At 41.3% G+C, this 13,674-nt stretch overlaps 1 protein-coding gene, 1 long non-coding RNA gene and 1 other non-coding gene across 6 annotated transcripts in view; 1 reads left to right on the top strand and 2 right to left on the bottom strand.

Moving 5' to 3' along the window:
- LOC143677269 (uncharacterized) overlaps positions 1–2,553 on the bottom strand; it is a 40,051-nt gene extending 37,498 nt beyond the window's left edge. The window contains exon 1 of the long non-coding RNA XR_013172485.1: positions 2,144–2,553. This is a non-coding gene — a long non-coding RNA (uncharacterized LOC143677269). The remainder of the gene's footprint in view (positions 1–2,143) is intronic.
- Positions 1,452–13,674, top strand: part of PXDN (peroxidasin) — a 137,468-nt gene continuing 125,245 nt past the window's right edge. For all 4 annotated transcript variants that reach the window (XR_013172484.1, XR_013172483.1, XM_077153061.1 and 1 more), the window contains exon 1: positions 1,452–1,675. Coding sequence is in view for 2 of the 4 variants with exons in the window: in XM_077153061.1 (XP_077009176.1) it covers positions 1,467–1,675 (209 nt within the window). In the remaining 2 variants the exon portion in view is untranslated. The remainder of the gene's footprint in view (positions 1,676–13,674) is intronic.
- On the bottom strand, positions 13,414–13,519 carry LOC143678502 (U6 spliceosomal RNA). Its single transcript, XR_013173304.1, has one exon. It is a non-coding gene; the product is annotated as a U6 spliceosomal RNA (small nuclear RNA).

Here is a 13,674-nt window from a genome sequence, read left to right as displayed (position 1 = left end):
GTGGAGGTGTAGGATATAAAGGTTAAGAGCATAGGACCTTGAATCAGATTGTCTGGATTCAAAACTTACCTTCATTACTTTCCACCAAAAGTCGTGGTTCCTACTCCGCAGAACAGCATTTTCTCTGGGAAATGGCTGTCCGACCAAAACCAATATTTCCCACCCCCACTTGCACAGAAGGGGTGGCCAGGTGTCTAGTTTTTGCCAATAGAACGTGAGCCAAAGCGATGTGTGTGACTTTCAAGGCAAAATGTTTCGGAATTAAGGTATGTTTTGCCGTTTGCTGTTGCCCAGGTTCTGGGGCTCACAGGCAGGATAGCAAAAGGGGAGCACGTGGAGTTTTGTTGAAACTGCGCTTGGGCTCAGATTCTGAATCTATCCCTGTGTGACTCTGAGCTAACTACTTATTTGTAAAATGGAAAGAATGGATAAATAGAGTCATTGGGAGAAACGGCCGAGGACGCGTAGGTAAAGCGTTAAAAGACATTCAAAATATATCTTAACTTCAGCTTTTCCCCTCTGTTCCAAGTTATATCTGTACAAATCCAACTTGGGGGGTGGTGGTGGACCAAGGGTTTCCTCTCCCCATTCCATCCAGCAACGGTGGGGCTTAAAGGCCATTTAGCACCCACCTGGTCCTGCACAGCGCCCAGGACTCTTCATAAACTCTCTCTAAATATCCTAACAGGACCCTGAGTTAGGTAGGAGGCAGCATAGCATGGCCTCGTGGAGCCCGAGCGCTTGGCGTCTGCTCCTGCCCAGTTCCTCTCTATTTCTGTGCTATTTGGGCGTGGGCCTCGGTTTCCTCACTCAGGATGATGATAGTGCCATTTGCTGGGCTGTTCTGAGAGTTACGTGGTTACACACAGACAGAGAAACACAGACACACAGACACACACAGAAGCAGAAAGAGAGCGAGCGAGCTTGTTGGAATGGTGCCTCGAACACAGTAAGCACTCTAAAGAGTGTTCAACAACAATCATTGCACAGATTGGAACTTAGGTTAAGAGCAACGAAGCAACTTTGCCAAGGACACCCGGTTCCGAAGAGAATCTGGGATTCAAACCCAGGACGCAAATCCTCTCTCACTCTCCACCCCCGAGCAGCTTTACGTCCCGGGCAGTCTTTGGAAGTCCTCACCCCTGGACGCTTTGCCGCCCCGCCCGAGCTGGGGCCCCTCGCATCCCTCGCTCCGCCCCGCGGGCCTTTTGGGAGTCCCGACGGGGTCGGAGGGGGGCCGGCAGGGAGGAGCCACGGCGCATGTGCACAGCTGGCCGCCCCCCTCCCCCCACGCTCCCCCTGCCCACAGCTGGGAAATCCGCCGCCACCCGAGCCAGCTCAGTTGGGGGAACCCGGCCGGGTGGACGCGCCCGGCGCTCCCGCTTCTGCGCCGCGAGCACCGCCTCGGCCCCTCCGCCCGCTTTTCAGCCCACCCGTCCGTCTGTCCGTGCCGGTGCCGGTGGGCCATGGCCCCACGCAGAGGGGGTCCGGGGCGCTGCTGCCTGGTGCTCCTGCTGTGCTGCAGCTGGGGGGTGCTGGTGGGGGTCTCCCCGAAGCCGGGCGGCGGGGGTGGCGGCGGGTGCCCCAGCCGCTGCCTGTGTTTCCGCACCACGGTGCGGTGCATGCATCTGATGCTGGAGACCGTGCCCGCCGTGGCGCCGCAGACCTCCATCCTGTAAGTGGTGCCCCGCCGCGGGCTCGGGAGGGTCGGGACCGCCGCTGCAGCCTTTTGTCTGTCCCTGGGTGGCTGCAGCGGCGCGGGGTGCGGAGCCGGAACTTGGCCCGAGCTCCTCGCGCTGGCGGCGGGCTGGAGCCGCCTTTGTTACAAACTCCAAATTCCACCGCTTAATTTGGAAGTTGTTGGGAAAAGCCAGGGAAATCCCCACTTTGCCCTCCCGCCTGGCTCCTCCCGCCCCAATGCTCGGCTCCCATTCCCCCCACCTCCTTTGCTCCCTCTCTCTGCTCCGTTCCTCTTCCTTCCCTCACCCCCGCCTTCTTCATCCACCCCTTCACATCTGGGCCCCTCCTCTTCTCCGGTATCCCTCTCCTCCCTGCTTCCTCTGGCTCTCCGCATTTCTCCTGGAGCGCGGTTTGCGCCCCTCCTCCGCTGCGCAGCTGAAATCTGGAAGGACCTTTTATTTACCTGCGACCGCAGCTTGCAGACCCTCCTGGAACCAGTTTCACCACATCCTCCCAGACGCGTCCAGCGATTCCTTTCCCTGGGGGAGTGACCTGCGGGATGCATGGACTTGCTGTCTTCAGTTTACTTTCCTTTCATTTTCCTCCGAGCCGGTCTGCCAAGTTTCCCAGGAAGAGACCTTGCTGCGCGTTACTGAGTTCGAAAGAGCAGAACCCACTCTGGAAAGAAATCAGAAGTACTTGGAATAGGTCCAGGATATCTCATACAGAACTTACTCCCTCCAACCTTTCCCTTTATGTCATAACCAGGATTTGCTGCGTTCAGCTGATGTGCTAAAGTTTATTAGTAGTGCACATCCGCACTAACGAAACGTTTTACAAAGTGCACGTTCCCCTGATCCCTCCGAGAACACGTAAAACTGAAACCGACCTCCGCGTGGGTTTAGGGCTTCTCAAAAAGTAGGAATTCCCATCGTTTACTTCCTTACCGAAATGCGTGTTTACTTCCTTACGGAAGTGCCACCAGAGTTCGCTGCAGGACTTGCCTGTTCTGATGAGTCTTTGATTAGCTGTTTTCAAATCTTTAGAGGCTGGCATTCATTTAGGTGCTGTACATAATTCAGTGTCCCTCAATTGTCCTTTGGATGCCAAGAATAGTTTTCACTTTTCGCAGCTAAGCCAGAGAACTTTTGGCATGACTAAAGAGCTCTGCAAAAGTTTTAAAATTTTTAGTGAACTATTCAGGAAGTGTGTGATTAGTGTTTCTTACATTTAAAACGAAGTACATCTACAGAACGCCTTAGCGCCTTAGCGGTCGTTGGATTTTTTTTTTAGGCAGCTTCCTGCGGGATTCTTCCGGGGGTGGGGCGGTTGAAATATTCTTACCTTTGAATAGTCAGCAGATGTCTGATATACAAGCAGGCGGCATACCACAGAGCAGTGGATTTTTATAATGGGACAGGTTGAGGTTTCTCTGGATATGGATGCTTTTTATTTTTTAGTGAGTCGGTGAACGAAACTTGGACACTGCAGCCAATTCACCACTGGCCAAAGTCTAACACTGTAATATGCTCTGCCCCAAATCTTAATTACTTAAAAAAAAATTCTGAATTATGAGGTTTGTAGGAAAAAACAAAAAAAAGCAGGGCCCTCTGCCCCACGGTGCATGGGATGGTACGCCACTAAAACTTAACATAGTGTTTTTAAGAGCTGCTGTGAGTGTGAGGGTGAAGTGACATCATTGTGAACGTAGGAAGAGTTCCAAAATCATTCGTTTATTTGTTTATTTTTCTGCATGGGCAGGCATCAGGAATCAAATCCGGCTCTCCGGTATGATGGGTGAGAACTCTGCCACTGCACCACCATTGCCTGCCCCATTTATTTATATTTATTTAAACAAATATACCTTATGTTTTCATGAATTTTTCAAAAAATATTTTGAAAACACTTTGTTTGAGCTCATGAATTTTGGCCAAATTGAACTAAGTATATTATCAATGAGATGAACTCATACCCATTTTACAGATGTGGAAACAGGCTTAAAAAGAGTAAGTATGTCCCTATATTACTGTAATTAGTGGATGACAGAGTAGCTGGAAGTGAGTAGCTGGAAGTGAGTCTTGGTTGGACACTTTCTAGCTGAGTGCTGTTTGCCTGTTCTCTGAGATAACATGAAATGTGTAGCTGTGTGGCTGGGAGGGCAAGAGTATAGAGGCAGTAGTGATGGGGCAGCATATTTTTTTGAAATAAGAAGAGACAATTCCCATATTGAAAACTCTGTGCACACTTGGCAAAGCCACTTGTTTTCTAGTTCTTATTAATTGCAAAAGAAAGGAGAACCAGACTTGGAAGGAGCATCATGTGGCTATGGTAGGGACCCAGTTTGCTAGTTTCTTGGGTGGAGTTGCTTGGTAGAACCTAGTCGCCTTATAAATCCCATATACGCAGAAACATTTCATTTTCATTTTCAGCTTTTTTCCTCCAGTCTCTGCTCAGATGACACTGGAAAATATCAAATCTTTTTTTTCCTCCCAGGATGTTTCAGAAGTGCGCTCAAGCAGGACCTAATATTGATTTTGATTCGATTAATTGTTTTGATTTTTGGTTTGGGGCAGAAAACAATGGTACCAGACCACCTTGTGATTCAGGTTTTGGTTGATGCTTAAGTTCACCTCCAAGTAGAAAAGTAAAATGTGGTGTTCTAGAATAAATATCAGCCTGACAACCTGTGATATTAGCATCTTAGGGTTCTGTTTGATTTTGTTGCTCTCTAACCATTTAAGAGGACTTCATAATGCTATCAGGGTGTAATACTTGAGTTCAGCTCAGAGGTCTCCGTAGAAATGTTTGTTTAGCTTTTGAATGCTGTACCATATTCAAGACTATAATAGGAGTTTGCCATAATGATAATTAAAAAGCTAATACTAAAAATTGAAGTGTAATGTTTTTACCTTGTCCTCTTCTTTACCTTGTCTCTACCCCAGTGTTTTCGGGGAAGCAACATTTTAAAAATTCCTTATTGAAAGTCATGCCTTACCGTGTCCTGGCATTGGGCATGCAAGACTTCAACCCTTCATTCTCACCCCTCATTTCCTGACCTCCTTTCTTTTCTTCATTGGCTCTACTGCTGAGGTCATGGAAATCAACACTTCAAAACTAACATCCATCTGAGAGTCCAGATCATTCTAAAGCCTTGGAAGTCATGCCAAACTGCAGCCCCTGAGCAGGGAACCCTGAAGCTGGAGGAGATCTGAGGCTATGATGCTTGGGGTGGTACCAGCAGGGGCAGTGCTGCATGGCAGCCATGAAGGAGGGCACTCTCACTGGGTGCCTGGGTCTGTCTGAAGGACTTTTTGTTTACTAATTCACCTCTTTTCTGATGACATTCTATGTGTTTGGTCCTGTTCTGTATTTTGTGACCACACAGTTTGAAAACACGTAGCTCCTGTCCTCATTGGTTTCATGGTCTAGTAGGGGACATTGCAGAAGTCAGAAGAAATCCCTAGGGGTGTGATGAGAAGGACCATAAAGGAAAGTACAGAGCTTTGTGGGAATGAAGGCGGTGGAGGCAGAACTCTCTGGAAACTGTGGCACCTTTGTTCTCTGGGCAGAGTGGCTGCCCTTGTAGTCCATTTCTGCATGGGTGGAAGGTCCCGGTGCTGCTGCTTGCATCCTACATACTGCATGGGTTTCCAGCCTTCCTCCAGGCTCTGCACAGGTCCATGTGGGGGATCATGACACCCAAGTTGAGACATGAGTCTTTGGGTCATTGAAGGGTTTTCGTTTGTCCTGTCAGGACTTGCCAACCCTATTATAGCTAGTTTCCCCCATCCCCACTTCCCCATTGTGGCTTCCCCAAACTTGGTTGATTACAAGGAGAATTTAATTTTCCTGCCAACTTCCATTGTAAAATTGGCTACCTTTTCACAGAAATGAGCTCTCCTTACAAGTAAGTGGATTGAGGTACAAATGTGCTCCCTGGGGATTAGGAGAATGGGCTGGTGTGGTGGGCCGTAGAATAGCTCTGTCTGGCTGGACTCTTTTAGCATTTTTAGTACTTGCGCCGTCTCCATTTCTTTTTCCTGCCAGCATTCCTGACCATGTCCTCCGAGGCACTCTGCTCGTGGGCAGTGCTCACCTCTCCTCCTTTGCAAAGGAGATTTACAAAAGTCGATAGTTGTGAGAGGCAATATCACGTCTCATCTGGCCTCAGCAGACATTGGCGCATGCAATGGACAGCGGTCTTTTAGTTTGAGGCTTTGGCATATGTGTAAAAGAAATTATTTCTTTACTTTTTTAAGTTCAGTGTTATGATGAAGTCGAGGTCTTTATGATCACATCACAAACATATTTGAAAAGTATCATAGGATTAAAAAAAATGTAGGTATTGATCCTTTATCTTTCCAAAATGGCAGGCAGACCTAAATATTTTCTCACATTACTGACAGCTCTGAAGGGATCACGCTTGAATGTTGGGTTGGAAGTAGGTGTGGTGGTGATTGATGAAATCACCTTTATTAAGTACTCACAGTACTGTGTTCAGAGGAGAAGAATCTCCCCAGTGTTCAAAAATAAGCTCACAGATAGTCCATCATTTGTGTTCTGTAACATTTGCATTACTGGGGAAGCTAGCTTGTTATTCAAGGAGTAAGTTGTTTGCTTAGACGCAGCCACAAATTTAACATTTGAAAGTTTTGTGCTTTTTAGAAGAACTTGTCTCCCTCCTGTATGTTTTTAATATGTCTAAGGAATAGTCCTTATATTAGCTATCTGAGTTAGAATTATTACGGTTGTAAAGAAGGAAGTACATTCATTTGCATGACTCTGAAGTCCAGAAGGCAGCTGTGACTTCAAATTGGTCTCAACCCAGGGTCCAAATGCTGCTGTCATGACATAGTTTTCTCCCCCTGATGGCTTGACCCAGCTTCCTTCTCTGTTGGTTTGACTCAGTTTTCCTGTTTGGCAATGACTGGTAGCTGTGGACTTATCTTCTGACAGTACAAAGTCCAACCAAAAGAGAATGAATCACTCTTTCTTGGGTACACAATAGACATTTTGGAGAATAGCTTTAATGGACCTGATTGTCTATGTCACATGCCCATTCCTGAGCCAGATCACTGGGTGACCCCCAGACCTGGGGATCCTGCCTCCATCTGGAGCCATGGCTGGAATCTGCTTTTCCTGAATATGTGGCCCAAAGTGGGAGAGGGCTGGTTGTCTAGGGGTAAAAATAGGCCATTTTTATTAGAAGAAGGTTAGATGAGTGCTGTCAGTACATTGATTAAAGGCTCAAAATTTAAAATATGATGAAAAACAAAGACAAAAATGTCCACAGACTCCAGACTTAATCTCTTCATTAATCTGGAAAATCATTAAGTTGGCTGATTAACATCCATTATGCTTAATTCCTATTTGCTAATTATGAGGGTTTTTTTTTTTTTTTTTTTTTTAACCCTTTTTGTTTGGAGAGGCTGGGCTTTTTCTTTTGGAGTTGACAACAAAGAAGAAACTGAAACAGAAAAGCAGGTAGACCATGTAAGCTGGGGCCACCAGCAGAGCTCCATAGATAAAGCTCAGGACTGGAAATTGGGAAACCAATTCTGTATCCTGACTATGACCTAGGAGGGGTAATTGTCCATCTCTGGTACTTAGTGTCCACAATTGTTAGGTTCCTTGTACCTTACAATCTCCAGATTTACCAATTATTTTAATCATGTCTTTTTTGGGTACAGAAGAAAATGAGATTTATTTAAAAGTACCTGCTTTTGGTAAATTAGTTTGGTAAATTAAGAGCAGTTAAACTGAATAGGCATGGTTCTTTTAAGCAGTTTAAAACAAGTGAAACTGAACAGGCATGGTAATATCTCTAATTAGCTCATTAGCTCCATAAGATGAAAGATTAGATTGTTGCTTTGTTAAACTGTGCATGCTGCATATTACCTGTAGGAAGCTCAGCATAAGTATGTTAATTGGTGAGTGAATGCCTTTGGTTATTTTAAAATAATATCAATAACTTCAAAATCTTTACAAGTAGATCATTCTATTGAATTATATATTATTTGTCTTTAAGTTTACTTTCAAAGATGGAATCATACTTTTTTCCCCCTAGTCACTTAGTTTCTCTTCAAATGCCCCAAAGTTCACGAGCAAAATAGATGAAGCTAAGAAATAACTGTCTTGGCTTCATGGCTGCTAAAACACCTAAGCAACTGACCTTTATTGGCTCACGGTTTTGAGGCCAGGAGAAGTCCAAAATCAAAGCATGAACAAGCGATGTTTTCTCCCCAAAGACTGTGGTTCTCTGGAACAAGCTGCCAATTCTCCTTGGCCCTTGGCTTTCTTGTTACATGACAATGAATATGGTGGCAACCTCGTTTTTCTGTTCTGGATTCTGTTGATTTCCAGGATCCCTTGACTTCTGGGTTCTTCCCATGGCTTTCTCTCTCTGTGTCTGAATTTCTTTCTGCTCATTAAGGACTTCAGTCAAATCCAGATTAAAGCCCAACCAGATTCAATTGGGCGACACCTTAAATGAAGTTACAAAGTCAAGAGATCCTGATTTCAGTGGGTTCCCCACCCCCCAGGATGCGGACTAAGTCCTAGAACGTGTCCAAATGGGGCTCACAATTCAACCCACCATAATATCGTGACCTAATGATTATTCATGTGATGTAAATGGAAAGTGGCATGAAAATTAAAGCGCTGTACTTGTTTAATGAATTATATCTCTTGGAGATACTGACCCCTAGAGAACTTAGTGCAGTGATCTTGGGTCAAGAATAATCAGACCTTCCGCTGTGTTTCTGTAGAGCATTCTGGTCTTCACCTGTAGGTTTTACTTCAGGCTTTCTTTTTTCTTTTTCTTAAATGGTGATTTGTTCTAGATTTGATTGCCCACTGGGTGATCAGTTTGTTGAAGATAAGGATCATGCCTTATTGTGTCTCTATTCCCAGCCCTTCTGAGGAGCTCAGAGAATGAGGAGTCAGTGTTCATAGTTAGGGCAAGTATTCTGATTGAAGTCATTGGTTAAGCATCCACTCTGCCCGAACATTCTATTGCATTACGAACAGAATGAAGACTCCAGAGGCTTACAAAGACCTTCCTTGCAGGATCATCTAGACTTTTGTTCCATGTTAAGATCTGAAGCAGAAGCTTAACCAGTGACTTCACTTATTTGTTATTTCCCCTGATGAATTTTCACTTGAAAAAAAAGAAACGCTTCATTGAGACATAATTGTCATTTTAAAAAGTACACATGAGAAAAAAAAGTACACATTATTTAGTGGACACGTATCTGTTTCTCTGAAACCATCACTATAATCAAAGTAATAAACACATCCATCATTCCCCAAAGTTTTCTTGTGTTCCCCTCTGTAATCTCTCCCTACCTCTGTTTAGGATTTTTGCATCTATGTCCATGAGTGATACTGGTCTTTGGTTTTCCTTTTAGAATGTCTTTGTCTGGTTTTAGCTTATCAGGGTAAATCTTGCTTCATGGAATGAATTGGGAAGCACTCCCTGCTGTCCAAGTTTTAGAAAGAATATATAGAAATGCTTTTATTTCTTCATTGAATCTTTAGTAGAAATTACTAATGAAGCCAACTCGGCTCGAATTTGTCATTGTGGGAAGGGTTTTTTTTAATTTAGCTTTTATTTAATTTTTAAATTATTTTAAAACATAACAACATACAAACACGAACATTCTTATCCTATGATCATTCCATTCTTGGTATATAAACAGTAACTCATAATATAATCACATAGTTGTATGTTCATCACTGCGATCACCTCTCAGAACATTTGCATCAATCCAGAAAAATAAATAAAAAGAAACAAGAAAAAAAATCGCACATACCATACCCCCTACTCCTCCCCTCCACTGATCACCAGCATTTCAATCTACTAAATTTATTTTAACATTTTTTCCTCCTGTTATTTATTTATTTTTAATCCATATGTTTTACTCGTCTGTTGATAAAATAGATAAAAGGAGCATCAGACACAAGGTTTTCACAATCACACAGTCACATTGCGAAAGCTATATCATTATACAATCATCTTCAAGAAACATGGCAACTGGAACACACCTCTACATTTTCAGGCAGTTCCCTCCAGCCTCTCCATTACACCTTAATTAAAAAGGTGATATCTGTATAATATGTAAGAATAACCTCCAGGATAATCTCTCTACTCTGGAATCTCTCAGCTATTGACACTTTATTTTGTCTCATTTCACTCTTCCCCTTTTTGGTCGAGAAGATTTTCTCAATCCCTTGATACTGATTCCCAGATCATTCTAGGATTTCTGTCCCACATTGCCAGGAAGGTCCACACCCCTGGGAGTGATGTCCCATGTAGAGACAATGAGGGCAGTGAGTTTGCTTGTGTTGACTGAGAAAGTCCACATCTGAGCAACAAAAGAGGTTCTCCAGGGTGACTCTTAGGTCTAATTTTAAGTAGGCTTAGCCTATCCTTTGTAGGGGTAAGTTTCATATGAACAAACTGTAGGAAGGTTTTTAACAATGATTTTGATTTATTCATGGTAGCTATTTTTCTTGAGCTTTGGTAGATTGTGTTTTCAAGGACCTTGCCCATCTTATATAAGATGTCAAATTTGCTGTGATGAAGTCGTTCATAGTATTTATTATCCTTCAAATATCTGAAGAATGATGATATCACCTCTCTCATTCATGATATTAGAAATTTATTCTTCTCTCTTTTTTTCCTGATTAGTCTAACTAGAGGGTTATCAATTTTATTAATCTTTGCACAGAACCAGCTTTCTATTTCTTTGATTTTCTCTTTGGTTTTTCTGTTTTCTGTCTCATTATTTTGTCTCTGATCTTTGTTACTTCCTGTCTTCCACTTACTTTGAATTTAATTTGTTATTCTTTATCTAGTTCATTAAAGTAGAAGTTGAGGTCATTGATTTGGGACATTTCTTTTCTAAATAGGTCTTTAATGCTATAAATTTCCTTTTAAGTCAGGTTTAATGGCATCCAACAAATATTGATACATCTTTTTTTCATTTTCATTCTTTCCAAAATACTTTATAATTTTCCTTTTTATTCCTTATACCCTACCTCCACACCATCTCCTGGTGACCTGTATTCTAGATTCTGACTCTCCAACTTTGTTTATTATAATTATTTCATATCAGTGAGATCACTCATTGTTTTTCCTTTTGTGCCTGGCTTATTTCACTCAACAGGATGTCTTCAGGGTTCATCCATGTTGCCACATGTATCAGAACTTCATTCCTTTTTATAGCTGAAAAAGATTCCATTTGGTGTACATTCCACATTTTGTTTGTCCATTCATTGATTGATGGACACTTGGTTTGCTTCCATTTTTTTGGCATTTGTGAATAATGCTGCTATGATCATCTGTGTTCAAATATCTCTTTGAGTCCCTGTTTTCAGTTCTTTTAGATATATACTTAGAAGTGTGATTTGATGACAGGGTCATATGGTGGTTCTATACTTAACTTTCTAAGGAACTACAAAACTGTCTTCCACAGTGGCTGTACCATTTTACATTGCCACCAATGAGGAATGAGTGTTCCTATTTCTCCACATCCTCTCCAATCCTTGTAATTTTCTTTTATTTCTTCACTGATCCATGGGTTATTCAGAAATGTGTTCTTTAGTTTCTAAATATGTGGGGATTTTCCCAAGATCTTTCTGTTATTGATTTCTAATTAAATTCCATTATAGCTAAAGAATGTATTTTGTATAATTTGAATTCTTTTAAATTTATTGACATTTGTTTTATGGTATAGAATATTGTCTATCTTGGAAAATTTGCCATGTACACCTAAAAAGAATGTGTATTCTGTTATATGAATAGTCTATGGATTTCAATTTGTTCAAATCTTCTATATCTTCATTGGTTTTCTGTTGCTCTATTTTTGAGAGAAAAGTATTGACATCTCAGACTACAATTGTGGATTTATCTATTTCTCCTTATGGTTCTATCCCTTTTTGCCTCATCTATATTGAAACTCTGTTATTTAGGTGCACAAACGTTTAGAAGTGTTATATTCTGTTGAAGAATTGATCCCTTTATCATTATGAAATGACTTTACTTAATCTTGGGGTAATATATTAATTAAAAATGTGTGCAATTTGCTTTGAAATCTAATATTAATATTAATATTGTCCTTCCAGTTTTCTTTTGATTAGTATTAACATTATATATTTTCCATCCTTTAAAATTTTTTTCCTTCTATTGTTTTGAACATATTTGTCTTTATATTCAGAGTGCATTTCTTCTGGTTACTATATAGTTTTGTCTTGCGTTTTTAGCTTATATAATAATCTATGCCTATTGTTGGTTAGTTTTTTTTTTTTTTCTTACATGGGCAGGCACAGGGAATCAAACCCGGGTGTCTGGCATAGCAGGTGAGAACTCAGTCTGCTGAGCCACCGTGGCCCGCCCCAATCTGTGCCTTTTAACTGACATATTTAGAGCATTTAAATTTAATGTGATAATTGACACCCTTGCATTGAAATCTATCCTCTTGCTATTTGTTTTCTGTTTATCATATTTATTTTTTGTTTTTTTCCCCCTACTTTTCTACCTTCTTTTTTTTCTGATTTTGTTCAGTTTCTTTTTCGTTTTTATTTAAAAACTTATCTTGATTTTAAATTACAAAATAAGCATACTTATTACTTAAAAATTCAGACAATATAAAAATATATAGAGATTAAAAAGTACAGAAAGTAGAACTTCACCTATTAGAAGAGAATCCAACTGACCTTCTTAATAAGAATATCTAGGGAAGGGACCTTGCAATCCTTATTTTTAAGAAGTTTTTGAGTGAGTTTAATGCAGTTCCCCACTGGCTAGCATTGGGAAAGCCTAGCATAATGCAAGGCATACCTACAGCCATCTTTTTTTTTTAATTGTGAAAACAAAACAAAACAAAAAGTATAGATAAAAAACAATGTATTTCAAAGCAAACTGCAATAATTAGTTATAAAACAGATTTCAGAGTTTGGTATGGGTTACAGTTCCACAATTTTAGGTTTTTCCTTCTAGGTACTCCAAGACACTGGAAACTAAAAGAAATATCGATATAATGATTCAGCAGTGGTACTCATTTGTTAAATTGTATATTTTTCATGTTGGAAAGGGGTGTTGATAATATGGGATGGGGGATGGAACAGTTGATGTTCTTAGAGAGTCTGGCCTTTCTAGGTTTCAGGACTTATCTGGCCTAAGAGCCCATCCGGAGATTTTAAGTTTCTGGAAAGTAATCATAGTCCATGGAACCTTTGTAGAATCTTTGATAAAGCCCTAGATGTTCTTTAGGATTGGCAGGAATGGTTGTTGGGATTTGGCAAACCATGATAGATAGCAATATCTCGCTGAAGCTTACATTAAGACTGGCCTCCAGAATTGCCTCTGGACTGTATTTGAATGCTCTCAGCCACTGATACCTTATTTGTTGCACTTCTTTCCCCCCTTTTTGACAGATGGCATTGTCGATCCCATGATGCCAGGGCCAGACTCATCCCTGGGAGTCATGTCCCATGTTGCCAGAGAGACTTTCACCCCTGGACGTCATGTCCCACGTAGGGGAGAAGTCTACCTTCCTTTTGATTAAATGCTTTTTTGGGGGACAAGATTTTTTTCCTCTTTTTTTTTTTAATTAGAGAAGTTGTAGGTTTACAAAAAAATCATGTATAAAATAGAGTGCCCACATACTTAACACCTTGCATTAGTGTGGTACATTTGTTACACTTGATGAAAGAACATTTTATAATTTTAAATATATGGACTGCTTCCTGAATTTGCATGTTATCCTTGCACAGGGACCATACTAATCTTCTCTGTATTGTTCCAATTTCTTAGTTATACATGCTGCCAAAGCAAGGACTTAAGTACATTTTTAAATAATCCAATTTTATCTTCTTTGTTAGCTGTTAGCTGTAACACTATTTTTGTTATTTTCGTGATTGCTTTAGGATTTATCACTCTACCTTCAAATTATGCCACTTCATATATAGTATAGGAACGTTACAGTAATA

Source organism: Tamandua tetradactyla, chromosome 3, assembly GCF_023851605.1.
Source record: "Tamandua tetradactyla isolate mTamTet1 chromosome 3, mTamTet1.pri, whole genome shotgun sequence".
NCBI classification, from domain to species: Eukaryota; Metazoa; Chordata; class Mammalia; order Pilosa; family Myrmecophagidae; genus Tamandua; species Tamandua tetradactyla.
Note: the sequence above shows the minus strand (reverse complement) of the source record. Positions and strands in the feature narration are given on the sequence as shown.